This window comes from Anas platyrhynchos, chromosome 11 (assembly GCF_047663525.1).
Source record: "Anas platyrhynchos isolate ZD024472 breed Pekin duck chromosome 11, IASCAAS_PekinDuck_T2T, whole genome shotgun sequence".
NCBI lineage: Eukaryota > Metazoa > Chordata > Aves > Anseriformes > Anatidae > Anas > Anas platyrhynchos.
The window spans coordinates 18,046,750-18,074,691 of record NC_092597.1 but is presented as its reverse complement, the minus strand read 5'-3'; the positions used below and the strand labels follow the sequence as shown (position 1 = coordinate 18,074,691).

The 27,942-nt window shown below is 42.8% G+C and overlaps 1 protein-coding gene across 6 annotated transcripts in view; it reads left to right on the top strand.

Moving 5' to 3' along the window:
- The window catches only part of AGBL1 (AGBL carboxypeptidase 1), a 447,272-nt gene that overhangs the window by 12,565 nt on the left and 406,765 nt on the right, over positions 1–27,942 (top strand). The window contains exons 1-6 of one of the 6 annotated variants that reach the window (XM_038185147.2): positions 897–1,044; positions 1,318–1,459; positions 20,417–20,480; positions 21,782–21,928; positions 22,430–22,561; positions 24,908–25,001. In XM_038185147.2, the coding sequence (XP_038041075.2) occupies positions 1,409–1,459; positions 20,417–20,480; positions 21,782–21,928; positions 22,430–22,561; positions 24,908–25,001 (488 nt within the window). In that variant the 5' untranslated portion in view covers positions 897–1,044; positions 1,318–1,408. Of the gene's footprint in view, positions 1–896; positions 1,045–1,158; positions 1,460–20,416; positions 20,481–21,781; positions 21,929–22,429; positions 22,562–24,907; positions 25,002–27,446; positions 27,638–27,942 lie in introns of those variants that run through there. The other 5 variants (XM_038185148.2, XM_027466124.3, XR_011811890.1 and 2 more) reach the window with 5 other exon arrangements.

Below are 27,942 nucleotides of genomic sequence, written 5' to 3'. Positions count from 1 at the left end.
GTGGCACTGAGTCCTGTAAGCATTTGTCTTGTGCTCAGAGACCAAGGCTCATGTTACTTCTTCTAAAGACTTTAGTTATTAATTCAAAGTGGAAACACTCCTACTGGAAGGGGTAAAGAGACCCACACCAGCATTAGTTATGTATTTAAGAGGTAAAGACTGAAATTAATGTCCCAAAATTGGAAAGACAAGATCTATCCTTAATTCTGCATATCAAGTAATTGCCTCCAAAGCAAGCCTACAGATCTCCCTGAAGTGGTGCCATTCTGGTGTTAAGAAACCTGAACTGAAATTTCTGCATCCCTGAAAAAAATGTTTGTGTTGGACTAGTTGACATTCTCTCATTGAAAACATTTCCCTAGAAAAAACCTCATCCAGCCCTCCACTCAGCTTCTTTACCTGCTCCTTTTTTTTTTACCGAGCCCTTTGATATCATCTGGCTGAAGCTAAAAGTGGTCTCCGTGCCCTCCTAGGAATTCAGGCTACAACTACAGCCGTACCCCAGCATGGTTCATGCACCAGGGAGAGATCTCAGCTCTGAGCAACAATCCTCACCTCACATACATGGATGGGTACGTGTGAATCACCGTAGTGGCCCTTAGAGCCAGAATTGCCCTTTGCAGAGGCAGACAGGGCACACAGGGTGTGAGTGCTCCCCTTTCGCCCCTGGGCTTTGCCATGCAGCCACGAGATGCCCTCTGCACGCGCTCCCTGCCCTGCAACCGCTACGAGGCACTGCCCGTGGCCTTCGCAGCTGTGACTGGAGAGAAGCATCGGGGCTGCAAGCCCAAAACCCTCCGTGCGCCTCAGCCATCCCGCTCCACCTGTCCCTCATGCCGGGTGTATCTTCCGTTCGTTGTCAGCGCTCGTTAAGACCGAGGGCATCTCTCCCACTCCCTCTGCCTTCTCCGCGTCTCCGGTTTCACTGGAGCGGAGTCAAACAGAGACGAGTCCACGCAGGGTCTGGAATGGATCAGCAGGTCAGCTGGGAATGACTGTCAGGCTGCCAGCGCTCTCCCTCCCTTCTCCCTGGCTTTCTTTGAGGTTTGTAGCTCTTCTGCTTTCTTGTTGCTATTGCCACCCTCCCCACACTCCCCCTGCCATACACCAAGCACCCAGACCTTTCCCGAGCACTTTACTTAATCCCCAGGATTCTTTATATAGGAATTAATCTTCTCGTCACAGTGGGAGAGCTCGGAGGGAGGGGGTACATTTATCTCTCCTGCTGAGGTCTAGAGTTGCATTGCTGTGATTATTGGTGGTAGCAGTGTGCGTGTGTCTGGGGATCTGTGTTTAGCTTCTTCGTTTCTTAAACAGCACAGGGGCAGCAGCCAGGCAAGTTGGCAGCTTTGCTTTCTGGCTGCATTGTGTCTGCTGCTAGAAAGAGGGATTGTGAGTGGGGAGCAGCATGGCAGAACAAGAAGCCAGTGGCTTGCAAGTCCTTCTCTCCACCCTCCAGGTAAGAACAGCTTGAACTAATGAGAAAGGCGCTTGGGCTTGTTTTCCCCTTTAATTCACCAGCAGCAACTTGTTGGGCTGAGTTTGTTCTTACTAGCTCCCTGCTGGCTTGTCTCTAAAAGCATCAGCATGCAGGAGTCCTGACCTGCACCTCCCACCCTAAAACGCCTTTATGAAGTGAAGTTTCACTATTTGGAGATGAACGCTGGCAATTACTGCTATGCATCAATCACCGAGCCCCGTCTGCGGGCAGGCTCGGCTCCTGCGATCTCACCGCGTTCAGCAGGGGAGCGAGGGAGGTGTGAGGAACCGGCTGCTTCGCAATGAATGGGACCTGACAGCGCTGTCAGTCTGCAGGCGAGGCGAGCCGCAGCAGTGCACGGCGCTGCTCCGAGGGCTACGGGGAACGAGTAAACAGATCTGCTCGGAGACCGCGAGTTCCTCCCTGTCAAACTATCCTCAGCAAGACTCCCAAGCACTTGCAGGGAAGTGGCAAAACCTCCCAAGGCTTGGCTGGGTGTGCTCAGTAAATGTCCTCAAGGAGCAGAGGGGAGGGAAGTGTCTCGGTCCAGGATCGCACTTGTTGGACAAATGCGGCCCTGGGACGAAGGAGGGGTATCTCTTCCTCTGTCTGTAGGCGATCCCCTTGTTTCTCTTTTCTCCCAGCGAAGATGTGCTTCTCCTGGTCTCACAGGAGATGTCTACGCTGAGGCACGAGCTATCCTATGAAGCAGGGCGCGTGTTTTGGGAGGGGAACCTCTGCATTCATGAGCTCTTTTTTTTTTTTTTTTTTTTTTTTGTCATGAGTGGTGGGTGGGAACTACTTTGCCAAGACAAGCGGCACAAAAATCCACTTTTAGACATTTATGGTGAAATTCCAGTTGTCTGCATTTTTCCTGATCCGGGTCAGAGCCCCACAGGGACTGGAGTTTTGGGCAGTGTGTGCTGCAGAGCAGTTTCACATCTAAGGCAGCAGCATCCTCTGGCAGCTATGTGGGCCACCAAAGCCTCGCACTGCTGCACGCCACAGGAACAGAGGATGAGGGCAGGGTGTGTGAAACACATGGACCACCTGAGTCAGCCCAGGAGCTCCTGCCTCACAGCCTTGTGTCTCTGAAGGTCTCTGTGACCAGCCACGAGTGTGTAGAGAAGGTTACAAGACCCCGTGGTACGTAACTGGCTTCGAAACTGTACTTGTGTGGGCTGACCAGCCTTGACGTTCTTAACAAAGCTTATGTAACTGTCAACAACTTTTATTTCTTGTAACATTGTCAAACCCTGGTTTGCCCTCCAAGGCGCCCTGTGGCAGTGAGTTCTGCAGATGAACGGGCACACAAGAAAGTTGCCTTACTGGTCTTTTTTTTTTTTTTTTTTTTTTTTTTGGCAGTGTAACTTGCCTGTCCCTGTGCTCTCACAGCTTGTTTAATGCATGTTCTGTATCTGTACTACATTGTGGTTTTGCCATATCTAAGTTACAGTCCTCTCTCAGTTACTTTGGATAATTGAGAGCTGCGTGTGCATCTGTATGCGATTCATCAGCAAAGCTGTATGTGGGGCTAGAATAGGAACAGGTAGGTCCACTGCAAGCAAAAGACATTGCACTGTTGGCAAAATTGCAAGGTAGCCGAACACTCAACCCTAGTGTTACAAAATCTAGGTACAAAGACCCTTGTTTCCCAAAACTCCACATTCACTTGAAGAAGAGCAGAAGGCTTTCTTGTTGTATCTTCAAGCAAATGCAGAGGTATGGGTGCGAGAGGACAGGAAAGTAAGTGGTTGATGACATATACATGTATATATATATATATAATATATATATATATATATATATATAATGCTGGTATGTTCTGATCCCCCTTGTCCTCCCTTAGCTCCAGCCAAAACTTCACCACTGTCACTCTGCAACACCGTCACCTATCTTTGCTACACAAATCCAGTGATAAAAAAGACCTTTGCTTGAAACAATTGGAAAGCACTGACCTGGGAAATAATACATTTTGTTGATGTTTGCATTTGCTGATAACATCCCTCTGCACTTTGTTATGTTCTGCAACAGCTGTCCAAAACATGGTTGCTTTGTTTTTGTGTCCTGCCAAATTGTCAGTGCTGGTTCATATTCTTTTATTGGGCATAGAGAACACGTCTCCTGAATACAGCAGGCTATTCTGCAGGATAATATTATTGTGTATTTTCCATTTATCTTAGCACGTAATATTCCTTTGTAACCAGAAAGCTTTCAGCTGAAGAATGAGGGAACATTCACCCACCAAGCCAGTCTTTATGAATTTACATGTAAGAATAAAAACAGCCTTTCTCCTTCAGTCGGGGCTAGATTTCTCTCTCATTTCCAAGTACTGTCGTGGATTATTATTCTCAGCATGGATGATGTACCCACCTGAGATAAGCTCAATCACCTTCAGCCAAGGGGACAATCTATCCCTTCTCCTCCTGGTCTCACAACCTGGCTTTGGTAAGGATGTTATCATGCAGACCAAAACCTGAACAACGTGCACTTCCTAACAGAATTCCTGCTCCAGTCAAAGAAAGAAACACTTTTGGTTCTTCAGAACTGTTCCCAGCACAACAAAGGAGCATGATCCTCCAAAGACAGCTCAAACCCATGAAAGCGCGACGTGTTACAGATGTTCTGAAAAGTGACAAGGTGAAAAGCAAAAACTGCTTTTAAAGTGCAGCTGCATTTTGTCACCAAAATATCACTGCAGGGAAGACATGACATTTCAGATCCCTAGGTAAAAAGTGCTTCATTGCTTACAAGGTGCAGCTTTCAAATGTGAGTTTCAGATTTAAGAAAAACCTCTCCCTGTCTCATAGGTTTTGTGTCAGAGTTGCAGAGCCAAGCACTTAGGAGTTTTCTGTATTTTTTTTTTTTTTTGGTTTTAACACCATTACCTTCATTGTTCTCTCTTCTCGACCTTTCCCATGTGAAGTGCTCCTACAGTTATCACCTCCCATCCCTCTGCCATCCTATTCTGTTCCTATTTCTGAATTACAGCAACTTCACCTCACACCCAGCTCTGCCCTGTCTTTCATACGCAGCTGGTACATTACCTATACCAAGGCTGGGCAGGTTGCTACTCTTCACCTTACTCCTCAGTCACAGCATGGCAGAAATCAGCATCCACCCCAGGTACAGTTTATTACCGGGGAGAAACTCTGACATCCCATTTTGCAGGAATCCTCCCTCATGCCAAATCCCAGAGATGTTTGGGTTTAGATCACTTGCTTATTTTAAAGCCAGGAGGATTTATCCGGGTGATACTTTAAAAAGCTGCTAGTAGCTAAGCAGAGCAATAGAAAACTTAAGACAGCATCTTTCATTGTGTCCCAGACTATTGAATCACTTCAGGTTTTAGAGCATCGATCTTCCTACTGCAGGTTGTCCCAGCCCTTATCTCACTCCATCCTCATGCTCGTTAGCTAAATAAGCAGCATTTTGTTTCTTCCCTTGCATTCTCTCTGCTCTCTTCCTTGCTTGCCAATCCCAGATGTGAGCCTGCCTTGGTTCCTCCTGAGAATGTCTCCTTATTCCATGGCAGCGTGCATCGTGTCGCCTGAGGAGTCCCAGATTTCCTGTTGGCTCTCAGCTTGGTGTTCACATGCTCCCTGAAGCCATGCTCCCTGTGTGCATATTCCACTAAGCTGGCAACCCCTGGGGCCGTTGGCAGATCTTTGGCTCATACTTCGCCCTACTGTGCTGGACTGCAAATGTTCCTAAATGCTATGGTTCAAAAGGAAAGAGGTGAAAATCTTATGTACCCACGGAGGATGTGTTTTGTGTAAAAGGATTCCTCTCCGAATGACTGTGGTGCCCAGCAGGGAAGGGATACAGGATCCTCTGTTTGCTAACTTGAACCTCTCTGCTTCTTTGTGCTGCCTCTTCCGAGCTGGTCTGCTGGCTGGCTGACAAAGCAGTTCTATTGTTATCCTAAAGTCAAGTGGGAAGATAGCTGTGCTGCTTCAGTGACAATGAATATGAACGCATTTCACAAAATGCTTTTGTCTCCCCTGCATCCTTGCACTTATTCTGTCAACAGAGCTGCTGAGATTCCTCGGACTGAGAGAAACAGATGTAAAATCCAAAGAATTGCTCACAAAACAGAATGCCCACTGGATTGCACAGGGAGTGGAGGAGCTTGGAGTTCAGTTTTGTATTTTTGAGAGGCAATTTGGCAAGCAGGGGTTAGTGGAATACCCTTACAGGGAAGAAAAATCAGCTCAAAAACAGATGGCCATTTTTATGCGGTTCATTAAACAAGTTTTATTGACACTGTTGTACCTAAAGTGAACAGCAGTGGAGACTTAACATTCTCCTGTTCCTTACAGAAAATATTCTAGCTTTGGAGCAGCTAAAGTAGTGCAGCTTGGTCCATGAGACACTTGGTTATGGGGTTCCAGGAAAAACCCTTCATGGGGAAACTTTGGATGTGCCACCATCACTTTCCTGTCTCTACTGCCAATGCCACTTAGACCACATATGTCCATTTTCTCTTTTAACTGTGGAAGAAGAAGAAGGCAAACTGCAGGCAATTCTATAGAGATGGCCCAGGCCAGCACCCTAACTTTCAGGGTCATGGCCTGTCCTTCCCACCTCAGCTGTCATCTTCTCCCTATCCACAGAGAACCTAAAGGTAATGCAGTGCTTCTCCCTACAGTTCTTGCCTCACCACCATGGGGCACTGCTAATCAGGAGGAGACCAGGCACCTACCAAAGGAAAAGGAGGCTAGCATTTGGGTATTAACCCCAAATTCCTGTAAGGCTATGGGGAAATATCAACGTCTGGCATTCTTGCAAATCAGTGCAGAACACTAGCAGCTCACAGGCAGCATGAGGCACTTTTTGGGCTCTGCTGAAACCCTTCAACTGGCCAAGATGGGACCAGAATTTCACTCTCTGTCCCCAGGCTGGCTGCAGCTGTTTCTCTGAGCTCACTGCCAACTCCTCTGAAAATGCCTCCAGTTGGGCTCTCCAGAGTTCCCTGTGACTGCATTAATGAGGATGTAGGACCTCGAGGTGCAAAATACACCCAGAGACTGGCTTGGCAGCAAATACAGCTGGACTGAGCAAGAGAGTGCATTTTTTTTTTTTTTTTTTTTTTTTTTTTGGCTCTGGAAATCAAGCAGAACTTTCCATGTCAAAGTTTTAAAGTGGGCCTCAGTCTGCCTTTTCCTCAAGACCCCTGGGTTCCCTTAGTGAAGAAATGCAAATGCTCAGGACAGTCTTGTCACTAGAATGCAGGTCTGGAGAAATGGGTCACAACCCTCTGCATCTGACTTAATTCTACGTAAAATGGCTAATAATCCCACCATGTCTCATATCAGTGTTTGAGAAGATCAGGCAATGAACATTTGAAAAGAAAAAGTTCTGGTGAAAACACAATAAAAAAAAATAAAATGTGGAACGAATTAGTGATTCTGTTTCAGTGCAGGGCTTCGATTGGGCACAATAAATAATGCACAGGACCACATGCTAAACGATGAGGACAAAAAGCTATATGGGGTGATTTTCAAGGCAGAAGACACTGTTCATTCTGAAGCAGGAGGTTTGTGAAATAAAACAGCAAGTTATTGCGTAATTAAGAAAATATATATTGTTGTTCCAGGGGGCCAAATGAAATGACACGAACATTTTAAAACTGTCGTCTCTCAGCTGTTGAGGGCCCAGCCTGACTGCATTCATGGCCATGCTGTTTAACTTAGGCAATTTGCATGTAATATAATGGTACGTTATATCATGTTAAGCAGCTTTATATTGCATATTTTTGGACAAGCGCTGCATTATAGACACAAACACACATTAAGCTACATTAACTAAGAAGGTATATGCATTTGCTTATAATACTCGTATTTCTCATACAGTGTAAAAAATATTCAGATACATCTGATTACCTATATGTAAGTCAAGAATAATTGCTGGTGGTTACCTTGCTTCCCTGGGCATTTTGTATGCCTACAGATATATTTATTATATCACATCAATACTTTTATATCAATGGAAAATTTCAACCTTCTTCTTTTCTTGGGCTTCAATAGTTTCCCTCTGCAATACATGAAATGAGTTGTTTTCATACAGAGAGGTATTTGCCTGAATAGATTTTACTTGTGTTTCTTTACATAGCATAATCTTATTTTCAGTATATTATGCTGCATTTTGTGCATAATGGCTTAGAGATCCTTTTGACACTTCTTTTTTTTTTCTTCTTTTTTTCCTTTTTTTCTTTTTTTCATTCAATGCTTGGCTTTATCTGTAATGGGGATATATATCTGTGGTATAAAATATGTTCATGGACATTTGGAGCTAGAGTTCATCATATTACATTTAGAGGAGAGCGCAAGACAGTTGGACAGTTGGTTGTATAGAAAAATGTGTGGGCTGATAATGGTTAACTTTAGCACTGTCTTCTAACACCAGCAGAGAGTTTCACTGATGTGTGTTAACAGAAAGGAAAACATTTCCAAAATGTACCAGGAATTTAAGAGACGGGGAGGGATTTCGTATCACTCACTGTAGTATAGCAGGGCTGAAAGTTGCCCTGGATATGTTGCTGTCACAGGGACACTGCCTTTGTGTGATTATTCCTGTTTGTGCCAAGATAGGTAACACAACGTGTGTCATCATTACATTTGTGAGAAAAGTTGGGGGAGGATTTGTGCTTCTGGGGAAAGAGAAGATGAAAGCCCGTTTTTCCAAAGAACTCAAGAGAAGTGCACAATTGAAGCGGTATTTGCCAGAAGCTCCTCATGAAATGAGCCATGGTCCTGGGGAGAGGTGGCCCTTTGCTGTGTGTGGTAGGGTTGATATATGGAGACCTGAGAACCTCAGGCTTTCACGTCTTTGCAAATCCTATATCTGCAAACGTACTAATCATCCACACGTGTCATCGTGCTCTGCCAGACTTTAGCCCCATGACTACATTCTTCTCACCAGACCAGGATATAAAATAATTCCCTGTTGCCTTTCCCTGTTCTTTTAATAAGCACTTGTCTCATGGACTGTCTATTTGCACCTGTTGGCCTTCAGAGCCTGATGGGCCATAGGGTAGAAGTGCTGATCCATGAGCTGGAACCATTCTGCATGCCGGGCTCACTGATCATCTCCTCAGGAAAGGATGAGGAAAAGGATGGAAATGGTGGGACATAACTAGAAAGAGAGTGACCATCTTCTCTAGTGAGACTGGGATCAGTTCAAGGCAATCTCACCTGTCTCCCTTTTCCACATTGACAAAAACAAGATTGCTTCAGGAGGTATGGAATGAGCATTAGGGGGAAGCTGCACAGTTTTTTCTTGTACAACTATAGGTATGGATGTCCAGCCTAGTTGAGAAACTGGTGGGTCTTCAGTGCCTACAGTCCTAGAAGCTATGTGTGCATTATTGTGCTGCTGTCATGAAAGACAGTTTAATTTCAGAAAAGGCAGTTGAATGATGCTGACTTTGAAGCAAGAACATCAATCAATGAAGACACCAAATTCGCACCCAGGATTTAGTATTTCCTGATGATCTGTTGCTCTGTTATGGCCTTTGTTTTACTGAGTAGAGACCTATCTTATTATAAAGAAATGGAGGTTTTAGAAGTCAAGAATTTGTCCTTGATTTCATGAGATTTCTTCTAGAGAGGTCAAAAATAATATAGTAGAGACCCCTCCACCCACAGGCAGTACTGAGCTACACAGAAGAGAATGAATGCTTTAGACTGTCTATTGATTGACAGAATAACATCTGCTCGACAAGAAATTCACTGGGCAAAGTGAAACCTCCTTCCCTTAGGGGGTTTAGAGAACAAGGCTGATTTTTTTTTCCTTTTCTCCTTGTGGTTTGTTCTCCAAGAAGAACACAGCCTTCTTTTTCAAAAGGTGCTGTAGGTTGAGGTGGAATTAATGAGAACAGCAAAACTTTCATGGCGATTCTTATTAGAAAATGGAGTAATTCTGACATGGAAATGTCCTTTGGGAGAAATAACTAGTCTACCAAAGAAATCTTGCCTTTTTTCTACCTTTCAACAAGGGACACTTTGAAGGTAAAACATTTCTTTTCTGAGTCTAGAGCCATGGAAGCACCACAACGTTGCACTTTTCTCCAGTCAACAACTGGTAAGTCTTTTATGTGCATTAATTGTTGGTGTAATTTACAGGCAGAGGTTTCCTGCTGGACCCAGTGGGAATTTGATCCCTTCAGTAAACAGATTCCTCTCCCCTGGACCCATCTGCTCCACCACACTCCCTGCTATCTATTCCCTTCCTTTCCACAGAACGATGTGGTATTGATGGCTGCTAAAACAGGAGTCCTGGGTTTTGTACTCAGGACTGCTTCAAACTCTTTCTTTCAACCTCATTTAATATCCGTGCCTCCAGATTTCTCCATTTAGTTGTTAAATTCAGATAAAACTCATCTGTCAAGTTTGGGTGGAACTTAGTTCACTTCTTAGTTCACACTTTCCCAAACCAAAGGGTGGAACGACTTACTTCATGAGCAGATGGCATTCCTTCACTGGGTGAAATCAGCGTAATGCCTGTGGTCCTCTGCCATCCTCTGATTTTTACGGCATTTTTTCTGGAAGGCCAAAGCAGAAGTTTTACAGTGAAGATAAAGTTGGCCTTCCATTTTATTCAAGATTAACCTGACGAGCAGAAGCGTGACAGAGAGAGAAAGAGATCCTTCCATAAGCAGTTCACTTGGCATAGTGAATGCCCACCTGTCTGCGCTGCAAAAGGAGGGGAGGAGGGAGAATGGTCCACCTGACCTTTCCCTACGATTAAAATGCTGATCTGATGAAGTCAGAGGAACAAACTGAACTGCCTCTTTCAACCCTCCATTCTTCCAGGAATAAACCAGCTCCATCCACATGGGGACAGTTTCTGAAGAGGCTAGGGAAAAGCAGAGGTACTGCCCTGTTTTGTCTGGCCTCCTGCTTGGAAAAGTCCCCTATATTTGGTCTTTTGCCCCATGGTATGTTCTCTAAATGGGGGAGAGAGCTTGAGATGCCAAATGTGAAAGAGAATGTGTGCCTGGCTCTGTTTTTCTTCAACAATTTCTCTTCCAATAGGGCTTAGGTCATTTGATCTCCCCATAATGCACAGGGATTTCAAGGGGACAGCTGGAAGCAGAGATACATTAAAATGACTTGCTCTCAGAGATGAAAACCATACTTATTAGTGGTTTGTTTCAAAAGTTCCCATAGCAGAAGCTGTATCTCACTGAAAACTTTGGAGGATTTTATCTAAAAGATGATTATCTAAGTGGCTGACAGATCAAACAGATGGAAATCTTCCTAGCTGAGTTCCCCTAACAAAGCTATGTCCTAACAAAGCTTATGGAGCACTGCTATACCAATGGGACCATGCACAAATAAAACAGGACACAACAACAACTTCGTGGTAGTCTCTCCATGCTGGCGACAGATAAAGGCATCAGGAGTTAGACCTTTATGACTATGTTTTGGCATACACTGAACCGCCTACTGGGTATTCCCTGAAAAATTCACCTTTCTCTCAGAGATCAGCCCACCCCGGCATCAAGACTGCATTTGCTCAGATCTCAGCCAGACATGGGCGAGACTGTGAAGAGCTCAGAGGTCCCCTTTGCTATACCACCAGCAGAGGAATACATGGCTCCTGCAGAAAATCCCCTCTTTTTATGACTCATATGCCACCACGTGTTCAGCCTGTTCTCACATAAGAGTCTCAGGAGAGTCTCTGAACAAGGCTGATTTATTTGCAGTCTGTCCTTTTGCCATGATTTCTCACAAAGGACCATGTCTGCAGCTATCACCTGCCTGACTCCCAGCATCGTTCAAGCTCTGTGAACTAATGCCAGCCCAGGGAGTTCTGCTCAGTCCACAGGTGTCTCAGCAAGGTGAAGTTAAAGTAGAGAATGGCACAGCAGGGGACACCGTGCTCCTGACCTCCTGGGTCAGGATGTTCTGGCTCAGTGTGGCTCTTCAGATACCTGCAGGCACAGCAAGTGGCAAAGTTTGCTCAGCTGAAGAGCCACAGCCTTGCTGCACACAGAAAGGTGCTGGCAGGAGCAGAAGCTCTCATTTCTCTCTCACTTTGCAATGTCCGTGATCTACATCAGCCTGATCTCAGCTCAGGACTCTCAGACAGGACCCTGAGCTAGTATTTTTAAATTTAACTCCTGTCACATTTTCCTAGAGCACAAATGCAGCAGTGAACTCATTCACTGAGCTAATAAAATGCTTTTTAGCTTGACCAGCCAGCACTTAGTTTGCAAGTGCTTCTGTGCTGTTGAACTGAATTAACAATGTCTGAATAAAGCCCCAAACAAAATAAAGCCTGCCTTTAACGTGGTGGCATTGGATTGCTTCTGCTGGGTGTCTTGCATAGGATATAGACTAAAGATAATAGAAACCTTTGTTACTTTCTGGATGGAAAATGACATACCACTGTCATACCATTTAAAAACTTGGCAGGTTTTTCAGAGAGCTGAGGGCTTTGCTTTTAAGAGATTGCTGTTAAAATCTAGACAAATGGCTCTCAATAATGCAGTTAGACAGATGTTCTGCTTTACATTACCAGTAATAATACTTCGAATCATTAAGAATTTTGAAGCAGGGTTTGCTATTCATTATAGATGCCGAGTTTCGTTTGTTGTTTGATTTTTCACTTACGCTGGATGGGAAAAATAGGTTCATCATTTTCACTTTCAGGTTCTATCTCCTACAAAAATAAGCTGTGACTAACAATATAACAATAGTTATTAGCAGTATGTCCCTGCTACCCATACCTCAATCATCATTATTAAGTGTTGATTGATTAAAGGCATTTTCAATGCTGTTCCAGAAAACACTCCTGAAAGCGGGGTAGATTGACATATAAGGACACTTATCTCAGCAAGAGAAAGGCGTGCTGTCAGTCTAAACCAGAACATACCTTACAGTGCTCCTTTTCTTCAGCCTAGCAGGTCAATCTCAGCCTAATGTGTAACAAATGGGAGTATTAGCCCTGGAACAGAGAGAAAAGCCCCAGCAGAACACAACATTACACTAGGAAGTGCCAAGGCAGACCAAGAGTAGACACAGGGACTCTTGTGGCTTTATTCTGCTTAAGCTAAGCAGGAACATCACAGAGAAGAAGAGGACAGCAGTATCTTCATTATGGTTGTTTACTTCCACCTGCACATGCTTATATTTGCTGTGGTATTCAAAACCTATGGTTTTATTAAAAAGCAAGTACAGCTGGATTTTTTCCAAGCTCACTTGTACTTTGAGAAATGCCTTTGCTTGAAAAAAAAAAAATCTTTGTTAATTTACAAATCCGCTTCTTCTTTGAAAGAGAGAGTATACTCTGGAGTGCGCCTGTAAAATCTCAGAAAGAAAAACTGTAGCATGTTTCATGATGCTTTTTCATCACAAGTAGAGGGAAAGAAAACTACACTGAATGGAAAACACAGATTCCTCCCTATTAAGTTTGGGTGGCAGTTGTGTTAAGTAGCTGTAACAGAGCAGCATTTGAATGAAACATTAATATTTTAAAATATATCAGTAACAGGTAAAGTAATATAAAGTTTAGGAATAAACACAAGAAACACCAATAAACAGTAGGTGCTAGCAGGCATACAAAAATTGTCACGCAAGAATAATTAATGTTATATAAAGTCTTGTAAAGAAAGTGTGAAAGACACATACTAGGATAATTTTGGCACTAGAATAAAAATAGTTTTTTTTTTTTTTTTTTTTTTTTTTTTTTTTTTTTTAAAGAAAAACGTGAATGATATAACATTAAATCCCGTCAAAATCTTTAGGTGTCAGAGGCAACTTATTGTGAAATAGGAGATGAAACCTCTGAGAATTTATCTGCAGTAGAAATTACAGAAAGAACATTAGAAATATTCAAGGGAACATCTAAAAGCCTTTTGCAGAATATCACGTGTTTTGATTTATTTCAAAGTTTCCTTATTCTTTTAACATTTCCAATTTGACAGAAGCATTTTAAGGTTATATAATAATGTGTTTTACCACTGGTTCTGCATAATAAAGTAATTGCTCTATTAGAGATGCATTAGTGAGAGGAGGAAGTGACACAAAGGAACTTTGTATCAGGAGGAACTTCTGCAGAAGGACAATCTTTTTTTTTTTTTTTTTTTTTTTTTTAAGAATATAGAGAGAACTTTGGCATGAGTAAAAAGCAGGAAAGAAAAAAGCAATTTCCTTTGCTAAAGGCATCCAAGAAATTGCACTCTATCAGGGCATAATTCCTGCAGATATCTGGATGTGAACATGTATTAGTGTGACATGCTAACAGTGGGGCACAGATGATGAACAACCTTGCTCTGAAGTGAAGTGAAACACCTTGGAGACTTTGTGATGCAGCAGGCAAAATCACGATCTATGTGCCTTATAGCACATAGATATTATATATTGTAGATGTGCAGCATCTCTCTCATCCTTGGGCATGAGGATGAATATCACTTCAAAAATAGGGCTAGGACACACTAATGTCAAGTAGCTGTAATACGTCTGTGCAGAAAGTGTTTCTGCTTTTTACCTACTAACTGTCTGGGCTCTGCCCCTGGTTTTGCCATCGACTCACTTAGGTGATGCCTAAGTGAATTTCCCACCAGCAGCAAAAAACAAGGGACAATGAATCTGATAGCCTTGATGAAGGATGCAGTGGGGCAGGTGTTAATTAATATTTGTAAAGAAATCTGTGATCTTGTGATGAAAGGTGTTATGTTAGTGCAATTTATTGCATTAAATATAGTAGGATTCCTTGGCACAGATGATTTCCACCATGTTATTCACCAAGTTATTTTGGCTAGAGATCAGCTCACGCCAAGCTGTTACATCTCAACACCTTCAGTGTTTTGAAGACATTCAGATATAAGTTTGGACTTTGCCCATGTCTGCCTTGTGGCGGTTCATTCCCACAGTGTGTAGCACATATCCTTTGAGAACAAGCCCTGAAGCTCAATGAACAGGAGCAAAGTCCTGTACAATAACGTGCAAGAAGTTGGCTTTGAGGCACTGTTTCTGCCCAGACACCTGGATGATCTGCCATCCGTTGTGAAAGATGCCTAATTACTGAACCCAACTGTGAGCTGCTGTGTTAATGAAAAAAAATAAAATAATTGCAGGTTATCACACCCAAGTGCAAGCAAAGATGAGAAAAACATACCTTCAGGTCAATGGAGATCATAAAAAACCCTCACACTTGACTGCATCAGGCCACAGAGAGACATTTTTGTCAGTTTTTGCTGCATTTTTTGGTATAAAACCTACAAGTGCTGCTTTGGGCTGATGCACAGAGCCTGGCTTGAGCATCAGTAGTGAGCATCAGTAGGAATGAGAATGGCTGGTGTTGGGTAGAGAGGGCACCAGCCAGGCCAGGCAGGGGTGCTCAGGAGCAAGCAGAGCTCACAGGCAGGAGCAAGGAGCAGTCAGACCACGTGTCTTGTTCTTGGAGGCCCCTTGGCCGCCCTGCATACAGTTTGAGGGCTACATGATCCCACACAGCTGTGAATGCCTCTCTTGCAGGATTAAGGAGGTCACTTAGGACACTATCCTAGCAGTAAGGTCCTCCTCTCCACTTCTTTAAATAGACCCCTTCCCTTCCACATCTCCTTGGAGTTTCCTGGCCTATCTGACTGACTCCTGGGCAGAGGAAACCCAGGTTAGCCCAGAGAAATGCGCTTGCTTTTTACCACAGAAGATGGTGGAGATGCTGAGGACATTTGGACATTTTGGGAGCAGGGGCAATAGGACCATGACTTCTTGGGATTCTTCTAACGCTGGATGACGTTAGGATTGTAACGAAGTGCTTCATTTAGTCTGTAATCACTTGAGTTGCAACACTCCCTTATTCTGAGGTTGCCTAGTGAAATTTCAGAGATCCCTGAATGTATTTTTTCCCCACAGAAATAATGATATTTTCCAAACCTCCGCATATCCAATACTATCGATAACCTCCCAGCAAGAAATCAGAGCTAGCTGGCTGAATATTGAGGCTGAGGATGGGAGCACACAAGCAAGGAACTCTCCAGGGTATTTTGCTCTCCTTTTTTTAACATGAATTTTTAGCTCTACTTAAATTAGAAAAAGCAATTTACTCTGGCAAGGCGCAGAACGTAAGGCGCTGAACCTGGTTTGCGGTTATTGCAAGACCTGATAGGTGCGAGATGTCCAGCTGCCAAACCCCTAACACTGGCGGTGCTGAGTAGTTGGGTTTGGTGCACACCTCCACCTCGCTGGCAGCAGAACATCAGGAAGGGAGCCTCTGATTTAGGTGTTAATGCAGTTATTAGCAGCTCTATATTTTCTGGAGGTCTCGGGAGACAGAGAGGGCTAATCCTTCTCAGCCCCTAAACTAGTCTTGGTTTTAGCTAGTTTAACTTTGCACCTAGTTTTCTCTTCCAAAGACTCTGAATGCAGTGAACAAGAGATTTTCTTGCAGATGCAAGTGTCATTACACAGACAGTTAGGCTTCTGACTGCTGCTATTTGTGTGAGCGTATTTATTAAGGGTAAGAGAAGAAAGAAGGATGTATTTTGAACATGTCAAATCCTGCTTCCCTATTTAGAAACAGGCTATTTAAAAACAAGCAAACAAACAAATAAAACTTGGAACTGGACATCCTATTCCTCAGCCTCTCTCTAAAAAAAAACAACTCTAGAAGTGTGCTAGCCCAGATCTTTTATTTATATATAAATATACATGTATTAATATATTTATATATTCATACATTTATATATTTATATATTTATTTCCAAGTAGTCACACAGCTTTGTGGGACTACAGCCAACAATTAATTTAATAGGAGCATTGTTAGAAAACACGTTATCCGTTGCCTTCCAGAAGTTACTTCTTTAATTTTGCATTCATAATTTTTGCGGGTGGAATAACAGCTTTGTACTCCTTTCCTCAAATAAAATATTTATTAGTAAATATCATGCTGCACAAATTAATATTGTATGATTTCTTACTGGGCATTCTTCATTTTTTTCAGCCACAGTGCTTAGACTCACAGTAAACACCCTCATTAATTTGCATGTCTTAGTTGGAGAAATACGTACCTTTGGGCAAAAGACATGAAAGCCCAAGAGCTACACAGATGACTGCGTTTCTGGGAATTCTTCATTTGAGGGCAGCACTAACAGGGGAACTGCACCAATAGCTGCTGTCCTTCAGGTGGGACAGGAAAAATAATCTCTGGTGGCTCTTCAAAACATGGAGAAAAAATCCCAGGTGACTTGTCTGCTGAAATGAGATTACCTGGTTCTGTGGCTTAGTTGGAATTTTATAATCGTGTCTTGAGTAAATAACAGCTTTTCTTGGCATGTTCCCAGGAGCAGGATGAGGAGATAGGAACTCCTTCCCTGCGTACTTGTGGGTCAGCAAAATAATCTGAGCTGCCAGTCGGAAGGATCTTGGGATGGAGCTGTTGGCCTCCAAATCCAATGTCACTAACTAATCATTTGCTGCCTGGATGTATCAATGCCTATATGCTGGGGTATTTTTTATTCCTGGCTTTCTCTATCTCTCTGCTGTTTATGTATGAGGAGCTTCAGCCAAGCTAACCAAAGCCCTGGTGTTTCAGGGATTAATTCCCAGAAACAGCTCAGAAAAGTCTCAGAGAGGAACTATCAGCTGGAAGCTGATTAAATGCATCTGAACTCAGCCCTGTGATACTCCCAGTTGGGTGAGAAAAACAGCAGGCTTCACTGAAGTAAGGCTAAGATGGGGGGCTCTGGCTAAAAAGTACAGCCATGCTTAATATTTTAAGTGATGCTTTTTGTTACTTTAGACCTTGTCCAGCTGCAAGCCGTGAAAGGCAGCTACAGGCTGTTGTTAATAGGTAACAATTTGGCTCTGACTCTAAATCCTTTTAGTGAAATCCTGCAGGAGGCTGGCGATTTTGTAATCTAACTTGAGCCTCTGGGATCTTTTCTCTGCTCTCATTCCACCCATATACCATGAATGCATCTTCATTAGTCTGTACGTGTACAGATATTGTATGTAACATTCGTAAGTGCTGGCAGGAATGGAAAATATTTAGCAAGAGGAATTTTACTTCTCTCCTTGCTTACCATTTGTTCTTGAGCAGTCAAACATATCTTTCAATAAAAATAACTAATGTGTTTATTTTAACCAGAGCTGGGTAAGTAATTTGCATTAAAGAAATTACCCTATTCATCTTTTTTAGATCAGGCACAAGTTGTGATTTTCTCATTTGTATTTACTGTTCAAAAAGATTTACTGAATATTTTTTATGAATGAATTTGTTGGCAATTCTTCCACAGTTTGGTATGAGCATTAAACAACTAATTCTCCTGGAACTCAATGTCCAGATTTCTTTGATGTTTTAGAAAATAACGAGTTAATTAGCCAAAAATCTGAGCTGTCTCTATTCAACAGGCAAGTCATCATCTTGTAAGACAACAACTGTAGAGCTTTTAGAGCTTTATATATAATATATATATAATATATATAGTATAAAATTATAGCCATATAATATATATATAATATATATATATAAATATATATATATGTGTGTGTATATATATAATATATATATACATATATATATTTGGCCTGGCTATCATGAATTGGAGCTGTACTCCTCTGTGATATTCTGTATTATTCAGTGGTTGAAATCCTGGTGCCACTAAAGTCAGTGGGAAATATATTATAATTTCTAATGGGACTAGGGTTTTATCCACTGTTTCAGCAAACACACAAGCCCTCCAATTCCCTCATTAGTGCTCTGGAGGAAAGGGAATGATGGTGCACCAACACAATTAGAGTTTCAGTGTTAAAATACCAAGAGTAAATACTCAGGTAAAATATTTGGCAATATCACCCAGCTCTAATTTGCACATTTTAAAGGTTGATCTTTCACATCCCCTCAAGTTCTTTGTTCATCTGTGTCCCTGGATAAAGCGCATGGAAAGTCAGAGGATATCTTATGTCATCACTATTTGTGTTAATGGCTTAGGAAACCCACAATCCAATCAGTTAAAATAAACAGCCCAGTGTAATAGGAGCATAAATCAATGAAGACTTCATTACTGAAACCTTAATGTGTAATCCATCCACCTACAGAGGAAAGGGATACTGAGAGGCAGCAAGACAAAACCAGAGGACAGTAACGCTGATATTTAAAAAGGTGCTGAGGACTGTAACTCTTCCTGGAGTCAGTAAATTTGGTGGACACTCATCACCCCTGACAGCTTGCTCCTGACTATTAAGTCCGTATGCTAAAAAATGCCACAGAACTCTTGGGAAGAGAGCTCTGATCACTGTTTATTTCCTCTGAAATCAAGAGACTTGGAACAGCACAGGATTGTGGACTAATGAACAAAGACACCAATTAGCAGGATTATCATGTGACTGAAACTATATGTTACCAAGAAGCAATGGTATTCGTAGCCACTCTGACCCTATTGCAGCTTTTTCTCTCTTGAAAAAAGGCTCTCTTTCCCTTGTGTGGTCCCTTGAGCCAGTAAGTTGGATTTGGAAAGGCTCTCTAAGGTGAAGCTGAAACAAGAGTAAATGCATTTTGTTAAAGTCATATATTCTCTTTGTCTTGGCTGTGAAAGACCTGGTAATCCCATCACACCGACCCTTTTGGTTTCAACAAGCTTCCTATTTTTATATGCATATAAGCATATGTAAGCATATTCATATGCTTCATTCCCGTGTCTCACTCAGGGCATATCTTCCCCCACTATAGCGGTGAAAGGGTATGATACAGAGCTGCCTAATTAGCTACACCATCTGCAGCACCATTTCAGCTTATGCTGTGACTTTAGCAGGGATCCACTGGAAATAAATTGTCTGCTTGCATTAATAATAGTCATTATTAAAGGTCTGAATTAGGCAGAATTTCCAAATGTTCCTTCTACACATTCTTTTTGCTACGTGTTACTTCTTGATTCCCTGTCTTATATCATCAGTTGCATAATGTTCAATGTGTCAGAGAATGGTTGAGTCGTTTTGGCTGGTGAAATAATTGCATATATCCAGAATATGTCCTAGTAGGTAAAGTTTCTGAAGCGCTTCAACATTCAGAAATATAGGAGCCATGTGTAAGATATGTATAAGATATTATCCTATTTTAATAACTTAATGGGAGATACGGTGATTCCGGTATAGCTTATGTGAAACACCTAATGTTATTCAGGACCAAAGCTACACAAATGAAACTTTTCTATTATATTGGAAATTTCTTTTGTGTTGTGTTTTATCTTTACGGATATTAAGACATCTAGAACTTAACCCAGATCTCGCATACAACAATACAGACCGGTGATTAATTCCTCAGTCTTAGCAATGAAATCTGGTTGGAGGAGGATTCAAGCAGAGGTCTAGTGTATCACACAGATGGATGGTAGATATCATGTGTTCCCTTCTCCTCGAGTACACTGTATCTGATTTCCTCTAGAGAAAAATTTAAAGTGAATCTAAAGCAGAATGTGTGATGGCAGGGTGTGGTGCTTACTCAGACTTGATTAAAAATAAGTTTAGGGCATCTTTCTGCTCCCCAGACTCCAGGTTTCCATGTGGTTGTGGCTGTAAAACTGCAAAGACAGGGTAATTTTCTTGTAAATGAGATGAATATAATTTAAAGTTATTCTTTTCCAGGTGCTGCAATAAGGGATGTTCTCGTTGAAAACCACCACACATTTAGCATTGCTGTGTGATAAAGAAAAAAAGAAAGAGATGTAATTTAGAATTTAGATGTAAATTCTGCAGAAATGCTACTGTGTATTAAATATTGTGTGGTATGATCAGTATGTCTGTCAGAGGCTTTTACAATGTGTTATCAGTATGGCTGCACATATTCACTGGACAGATGGCACAAAAAGTACTCAGTATCCAAGCAAGGATATTGGTGCCTCTGCACCGCATGTGGCACTGCAGCCCGGTGTAGCACGAAGTTCACTGTTCTGATTTTATCCCTGAAGATGATGTGTTTCCATTTCAGAGCTCCTGTGACAAGGATGTTTTGCTGAACATTCTCAGCGTCCTCACTGACCTGCTCTCTCTGGGTAAGGAATTGAGCTCTGGGGCAATGCCTGCAGGCTAAGGGCAGGCAGGGGTTGTTTGAGCAGGGCAGGGAATTCAGATCTGTGTACACTCAGCCAGGTGTTTGCAGGGTGAACAAAATATGAATTGCACCTATAGCTACTCAGTCCTTACTTCCATGTCCAGAAAATTGAATTTTTGCTCTAAGTTATAAAAAAAAAAAAAAGGCAAAAAATCTCTATTGATTTTAGTTCAAAATAAGCCCATGAGTTTCAAGGTTTTCATAATCCCTGGCAGTCAACCACCAGAAATATTCACCTGTGCCATTGGAGGTTGGGTTGTGAAACAGAGAGAGGAACCTGACTTCCTGCACTGCAGGGACTCTGATGGAGAGAGTTCATCACCTTCCCATCGGCATCTTCACTTCAGGGCTGCAGGGATGACATGTTGCTGCATGTGCCCAAGCAACGTGAAAAAAATAAGTGAATTGGCACAAGAACTGAAAGAATATTTATTTTTCCTGCTGTTCCACCTCAAAAATGTCTTTTGCTAAGCAATTTTCAATCCAACCGAGCTGCTAGGCTGCGTTGGCAAGAATTGAAGCCTCCTGCATTACCCACTCCTCACAGCCCCATCACAGACAACACCAGTCCAGTTGAATCTCTCTTTTGAAGCCCTGCAGATTTATTCCTCAGTTAGATGGAAGGATTGCCTGCTTGAGGGCAGAAGATACTATCTCCCCTCCAGGTGCTCTGAGGGCTGAACATGCAGCTTCCACCAACCATGGAGAGCTAACACAGCTGCCAGAGATGCACATGGATCACTGCCGATGCAGTGGGGCTCACAGGATTAGTGTGTGGTTTCTTTGGAGACCTTGTTTGAAAGCTGTCTCCAAAGTTTCCCTAGGATTCCTCTTCCTTTGGCAGACATCCAGAGCTTTATTCCTTTGCTAGTTTAATTTCCAATATCTAAGAAAAGATCACTGAGCCTTCTGCTCCTTTGAAATCTGCTGGTGTCTCTGCTTATTCCTCTCTGCTGCATTTCAATGCACAATGAAAAACCAGCAGGACGTAGGTTTGTAAAAGTAAGGACCGCTGGAGCAAGAAGAAGCATAGACAATGGTTTCACCACACAACCATGAGCCACATCTCCAATCTGGGGGCACCCAAGAGGTCAAATCTGCAAACACCCTGGAGTTTATAACAATAAAACAACACAGGAAGGCCTTTGTATGCATTGTGCAGGTTGAAAGCTATCAATAACTGTTGCTCTGGGGCAAAGGTGCTCTGATCAAAGCCTTTTACTCTTGCCCTCATTTCCCTAGGGACTGGACGGAGAATTCAGTATGTGATCAGCAAAGGGGGCAGTGAGGCCCTGCTGCAGGCCCTCATCTCTGCTGCCTGCACCGAGCCCCCCGACCACAGCATCCTCCTGCCCCTGCTTCGTCTCCTGGCCAGGGTTGGCCAACGAGGTACTACTGCATGGTGGGAATGCTTAGGTGGGTGGGGGAACCCCAAAATGCATGCACAGACTGGTTGATAGAGCACTGTGAGTTTATTTGGAGGATGTACTACTTTGGAAATCCGGGTCAGCTACGGTCTGGCCAGTTGGAAAACTTTTAACAAGACAGGGAAGGTGTACGTGCACATGCTGCTGCTTCTTGCACAGGTTTTATCCATGTTTTGCCTTGCATTGGCCTGCTAGCTGAAAGTCCACCTCACCTCTCTAGCAGAAATTTATTTTTGTTTCACTTAATCTATGTGAAACCTTAAAATACGATTTCTCTTTGTATATGGTAACTGTAAGTAAATACAATATTTTCATGTTCTCAGTGCAATCTTCAAATGACACTGATTCATTTGAATAATTTTGTTATGAGATTGCAGCTTAGGCATGGTTCAATTATGCTTAACAGCACTGCTGCAGAGGCTTGGTCTTCATAATAATTTTGATTCTGCTTTGCTTTTCACAGATAGGAAGTTTGGGCTGAAAGTACAGAAGGCAGAAGCAACTGATGTAATCCTGAGTTTGACAAGACAAAATCTGGGCCACCACCTGAACCTCACCCACTGCCTCTGGGTCCTGCGCGTTTGTGCTTCCAATGGTGAGTACCTGGGTTTTCCTCCTTTCCTCATCATGGAAAGGACAATAGCTCTTTCTTCATCATTTCAGAGCAATTAAACATAATTCCCGTTTAAGGCAAGTGCCTGCATGCACTGTTAATATACAGAATTGGACTGAAAAGCCAGAACAGTCCTAGAAAGAGGTATTCCCCACAAGTTCTATACAGTGTATTTCACTTGCAGGCTATGAAAACATAAGTGCTATAGTGAAAAACTATTCACAATAATGATCTCCTATTCCATAATATACACAGTCAATTCCTTTGCTGAGACTTAGGTACCTTAAGCCTCTATGCAGTTTCTCAGAGCAGCTCCACAAGCAAGGGAAATGCAGGTGGAGAAAGGCAGAGGGAAATCATTGACTTATTCAAGGTCCCTCAGGAAGCACATATTAGAGCTGGGAACTTAATACCTGGTCTTCTGTCTTAGTATTCCCCTCATGCACTCTTCCAGCTTTTCTTGCTTAACTATGCCCTCATATTAAACAACTCAAGTAATGAGATTTCGAGTATTCTCTCCAGGGATCATTACAAATTCATACAGGCTTTTCCTACTATAGAGCACTGAGTTTGTCAGCACAAGTTTCCCTTTGCTCACTCCAACCATTTCCTCTCCCTCCCTGCTTCCTTCACCTGCAGATAACTCTTGACATCCATCCTGCCTGCAGTCTGCATCCTAAGATTTAACATTCCTGGCTCCTAGCCCTGCAGGTCCCTCCTAGCTGTACAGGAGCTAGTTTCATGCAATGGGCTTTCTCAGGCAAGCAGCCAAGCCTCAACATTCAACCCTTCTCCCTGCAACAGACAGCATTTAAAAGGCTGAGTCTGGCTGAAAGTGCAGCCAAGGCCAGAAGCTGAAATGTGCCTTTATTTGGGTTTCACAGCTGTGGTAGTGACCGTGTGCTGCCTCCCACCCAAAATGATGATCTACACCAATCGCTGCTCCCTGCTTCAGTGCACCTGCATCCATTTTAGCTGCAGATGTTGCAGAAGTTCCAGGATGTGCACTGCAGCCTGGCCTCCTTTCTGTTCATGTCAAGCCCCTTACTCTACCCCAGAACCCATCCTCTGTTCCTTCACAGAGCTCTGTTGCTCTCCAGGTACTTCCACCTCACCAGCTGTGCTTCCACCTTGTCCAACCAATTTTGACTCCGTGGTCTCTGTGGCCCAGCTGGAAAGCTGAAAGGGAGGTTAGGTGAAGGTCTGTGAGGATGTGGTACCAAACTAGGAGATCACACGCTCCCTACATTAAAGATTATTTTTATGGAGTGGAACTAGTGAGGATGCACAAATATATAAAACTCTGAGAGTGCTTAGGCATGAAAGCAGAAAAGACAAATCCTTGTCACGCTTCTTTGACCTGCATTTCTCCCTTCACAGTCTCTGCCACCAGTTGCATGTGGCAGCCTACCTCCCACTCTGGGGCAGGATGAGTTCAAGAAGCCTTGTCCACTGCCCTGTCTCTAATGAATCACCAGCTACAGTGAAAGTAGTTGGCAAGCCACACAAGGCTTTCCATCACCGGACAACTTGGCGGAGGCACAGCAGGACAGCAGGAGATGATGGGCCCTCTGGCAGCTCTCTAATGACCACCAGGAAATATTTACAAAATAGGCAAAACCTACTAGTGGGCAGACAGCCAGGTCTCCCTCTGGCTGTTTTTGATTACTGATCCCTTCACCCTGTTCACTTGCATTTAACATTTTAGAGCTTTATTTACCCCTTCTTTACACAGAGAACCTGGCTCATGGTGCTGAGGCCTGGCTAAACAGCTTCTGGGAATTTTTAGAATCAATTGCAAACCTTATCTATACAAGCTCCTGGTGTGCTAGCAAGTGAAAGACTAATGGTAGCTGAAATTAGGCTGCACTTGAAGCACCCCTTCCAAAAATATACTTCCAAAATGCTGAGTAATAGCACAGAAAGAAACCTCGACCCTCCATATCCATGTGGAATAAGCCATCTGCATGGAGCTGCCTCTGGGAAATGCAGGAAGAATTTGAGCCCTTCCATATTCCTGAACCTATTTAACTATGATTTGTTCCCTCGAGAGTACAATATCCACTGGGAAAGAGGTTTTGGGAAGCTCAGAAGAAGTGCAGAATCTGAGAACTCGTTTTGTGTCTGACCTTGTCTCAGGGTGTGTCCACAGACAGCTCTCTGTTGCACTTCTGTGCCTGTAAAATGATCTTTGCAGTCCAGTTAGAAGCCCATAGAAACCTGCACATAGCCCCAAGGGCAGCTACTCCCTTCCCTGCATCACTTCTAAACACAGTAGCGAAGACCACTTGCTTCAGAGCTGACTGCTTTTCTCTTTTATTGCTTCAGTTACTGCAGGAACCACGCTTGGCATCAATGGAGCTATGGAGCTGCTTTTCAAAGTCATCACCCCCTACAGCAAGCGACACATCAGGACAGTCAGGTAGGCAGTAGCCACAAGGGAACTCATCTTTCCTGGCCAGCAAGAAATAAAATTTTGGTTCCACTTGAAAAGGCAAAGAAATCAGAAATGGATGCAGAATTTCCACTTGCTTTAAATCTGCAGAGTTTTTTAAGAGGCAGAAATAGCTCCCCGAAGGACTTGCTTGTGCTGTGATTCATCATATGATTCATGCTGGTGGCCATTTATTTGTAGTGTACCCTATATTGTGATGGCAGTTTGATTGCAAGGTATCGTCCTTCATTTTCCAGTCAGGACTGGATTTTGAGAAGCACATCCCAGCAGTAGGCAAACTGCTCCTGCCTGTCCCTTAGCAAGAACCTCCTGTCACCAGTGGCCTAGGAGCAGGTACAAGGAAATTGTGGCAGTTCTTTCTTTCCCTCCTTTTGGAGAGAGTTGTGACCAGGTCATCATGATATTTTTGGTGGATGACAGTACTTGCTAGTATTAACCTGGGTCTGTTTTTAAGCCCATTCCAAATATTTCAAATAATTGTGTGTGTTTTGTTTGTTTGTTTTGCTTTGTTTTGCTTTTTTTTTTTTTTTTTTTTTTTTTGTTCTTATTTATTTATTTATTTTTCTGTCCATTTTGTATCTCCATCTCAATGATGAACGTTATTCCTCAGATTCAAGATTATGGCCACATCCCCAGGTACCTTTCAAGGCAAACTTTTAAATACAGAAAACAAACATCCTCAGAAGGACATAACATATTTCTGTGGCTTGCTCATCACAAACAAAAGGCAGAACTTACCACTATGACCTCTGCTCACACAATCGTGTTTACTAAAGCAACACAGAACCTGCTGGTTCTCTCCTTTAGACATGCTCTGCCATGTGGAGCACATAACACTGGCTGTTCATGAATGTCTGAGGAACAACATGACAACAATCTGTCAGGTTTAGGTCCAGTTCATGGCTGGTGATTACTGAGGAAGTAGCTTTAGGATGGGCATGATGTGAAGGTGAGAGGTAGGTGGACAGACATGGCACAACAGTTTGACCTTTTAATGCACAGCTGTAGCTGGGAAGTGGACCTGTCACCCTGGATGAGAAGTCTAATAAATCTTGCCCCTCCTGGCATAATTGTCAAAGATTAATACCAGTTCTCCCAACAAGGCCAGTTACACAACACACTGTAAGGGAAGGGTTTCCTACTAACAACAATTTATGAACTTGAACATCAGCACATGGTACTATTGTTTGCTAAATGCGTCAGGCTTCCAGTTCTCCTGCCTGTGCATCTGGGGCTATAAAAAAAAAATTGAACAGTTTGCCTTGCTAAATAAGATAGTGAGTGGGCCCAGCAGATACATGACTTCCTGCAGCTGCCTTGTTAATGGAGGCCAACTCACTTTTGTCTGCAGTTTTGGCTTTCTAGTGTGGTGCTAAGTACCTGGAAATGCTTCACAGCTTCAGTTCTCTCTTAGCCAGCATACCTGTGATTCGGCTACATGGTCTCTCCAAAAGTAAGATATCAGGATGTTCCTGCACAGGAACAGTTGGGATATCACACAGCTCAAAGAATATTATTGTTACGGTATTAGTCCTAGGATATCTGAGCACTCTCTAAGATTCCCCTCAGGCCTTGTGTTACAACTTTAATCTTTAAGACTCAGGGAGCCTGGAAATGGCAGCAGAGCCCAGGATAAGTTAGTTCCAGAGTTGAACTTCTGAAGCAAGCAAAAATGACTGATGAGTCCATTAACTTAACTAAGTAAGCAAATTCCACTCAATTCCCTGGTTTTCTTGTGTTTTCCCAAAGCGTTGGCTATGATTGGACTGGAGTTAGTTCTACTTGTGTGGCTTCCTCATAAGTCAGGATGTGGGTGTAAGGGAACTTGGGTCTGTATCAGTTCTTTGTTAAACATTGGGACTGGGTGCCTGAGAGCTCTTTAAATCAATTTGTGCAAAGTTTCTTCTTCCATTTGCATCTTCCTCTTAGGGAAGGGGACATCTTAGTATGTCATACATTTCTAGATCAGATTTTTGCTGAGATTTATTTAGAGGTACAGAATGCCAACTTGCAATATTTGGTGTTTGTTTCTTCTCATCTCATCTACAAAAATTGTTTTGAACAACTCTTAAACTATTTCTTTGAGAGGGTCTCTGGAGAGAGAAGAAGAAAATACAGTCTCAAAAATTTCCTTTATTAAAGCTTAGAAAAAAGTGATTTAGCTTCCATAAACACATGGTTTAACCTGTGAGAACCATAAATCAGCTGAAGCCTGATAGCCACTCAGATAGTTTGCCTGGAGGTCAAAGTTGGTTGTTTCATTTAATAACTAGAAGCAGCTGAGAAGATCAATGGTGCAATGGAGACAGGCTGTGTTACGTCAGAAGAAGCACACTACACTGTTTTGTTTTAAAAAGCATTTGCCACCTATTTAAAGGTACTAGTTTCCTTTTATTCACTGGGGATTGTATTTGTTTGCAGTCTGTTTTGGGAACAGTATGCTCACTGGGGAAAGGGGTCTTAAGCAATATTGCTAGAAAAAATGTAGGTCTTGAGACTAGAATTCCCGTCTACAGAATGGGTTCTAATCTTCTTTCTTGGTAGTTGTAAATAGCTGTGTTTTGAAAATCCTGGGTATCTTTACAGCTCATCAAAAAATAGAGGTATGTGTAAAGAATGTGCTTCTACTGTTTGAGCAGCTATGGTTTAAAACTTATAGGGTTCCTGTGGTAGGGGGGTTTATGGGTGGGCTTTCTGAGATGGGGGAGAAAGTGTAAGTGGGGGGGCATGTGCTTTGTCTAGTTCAGTATGTCTTGCTGGTCATCTTACTTGAAGGAAATGCATAGCCTTTCCAAAGGGTCTATGAAATCTGGAGCAAGTTATTTTGGTGTAGTGAGCTGTTCAAAAAAACATGTCCTTCTTTTTTGGCTATTAGTATAGAGCTTGAAGAGAACGTTAGTCTGTAACC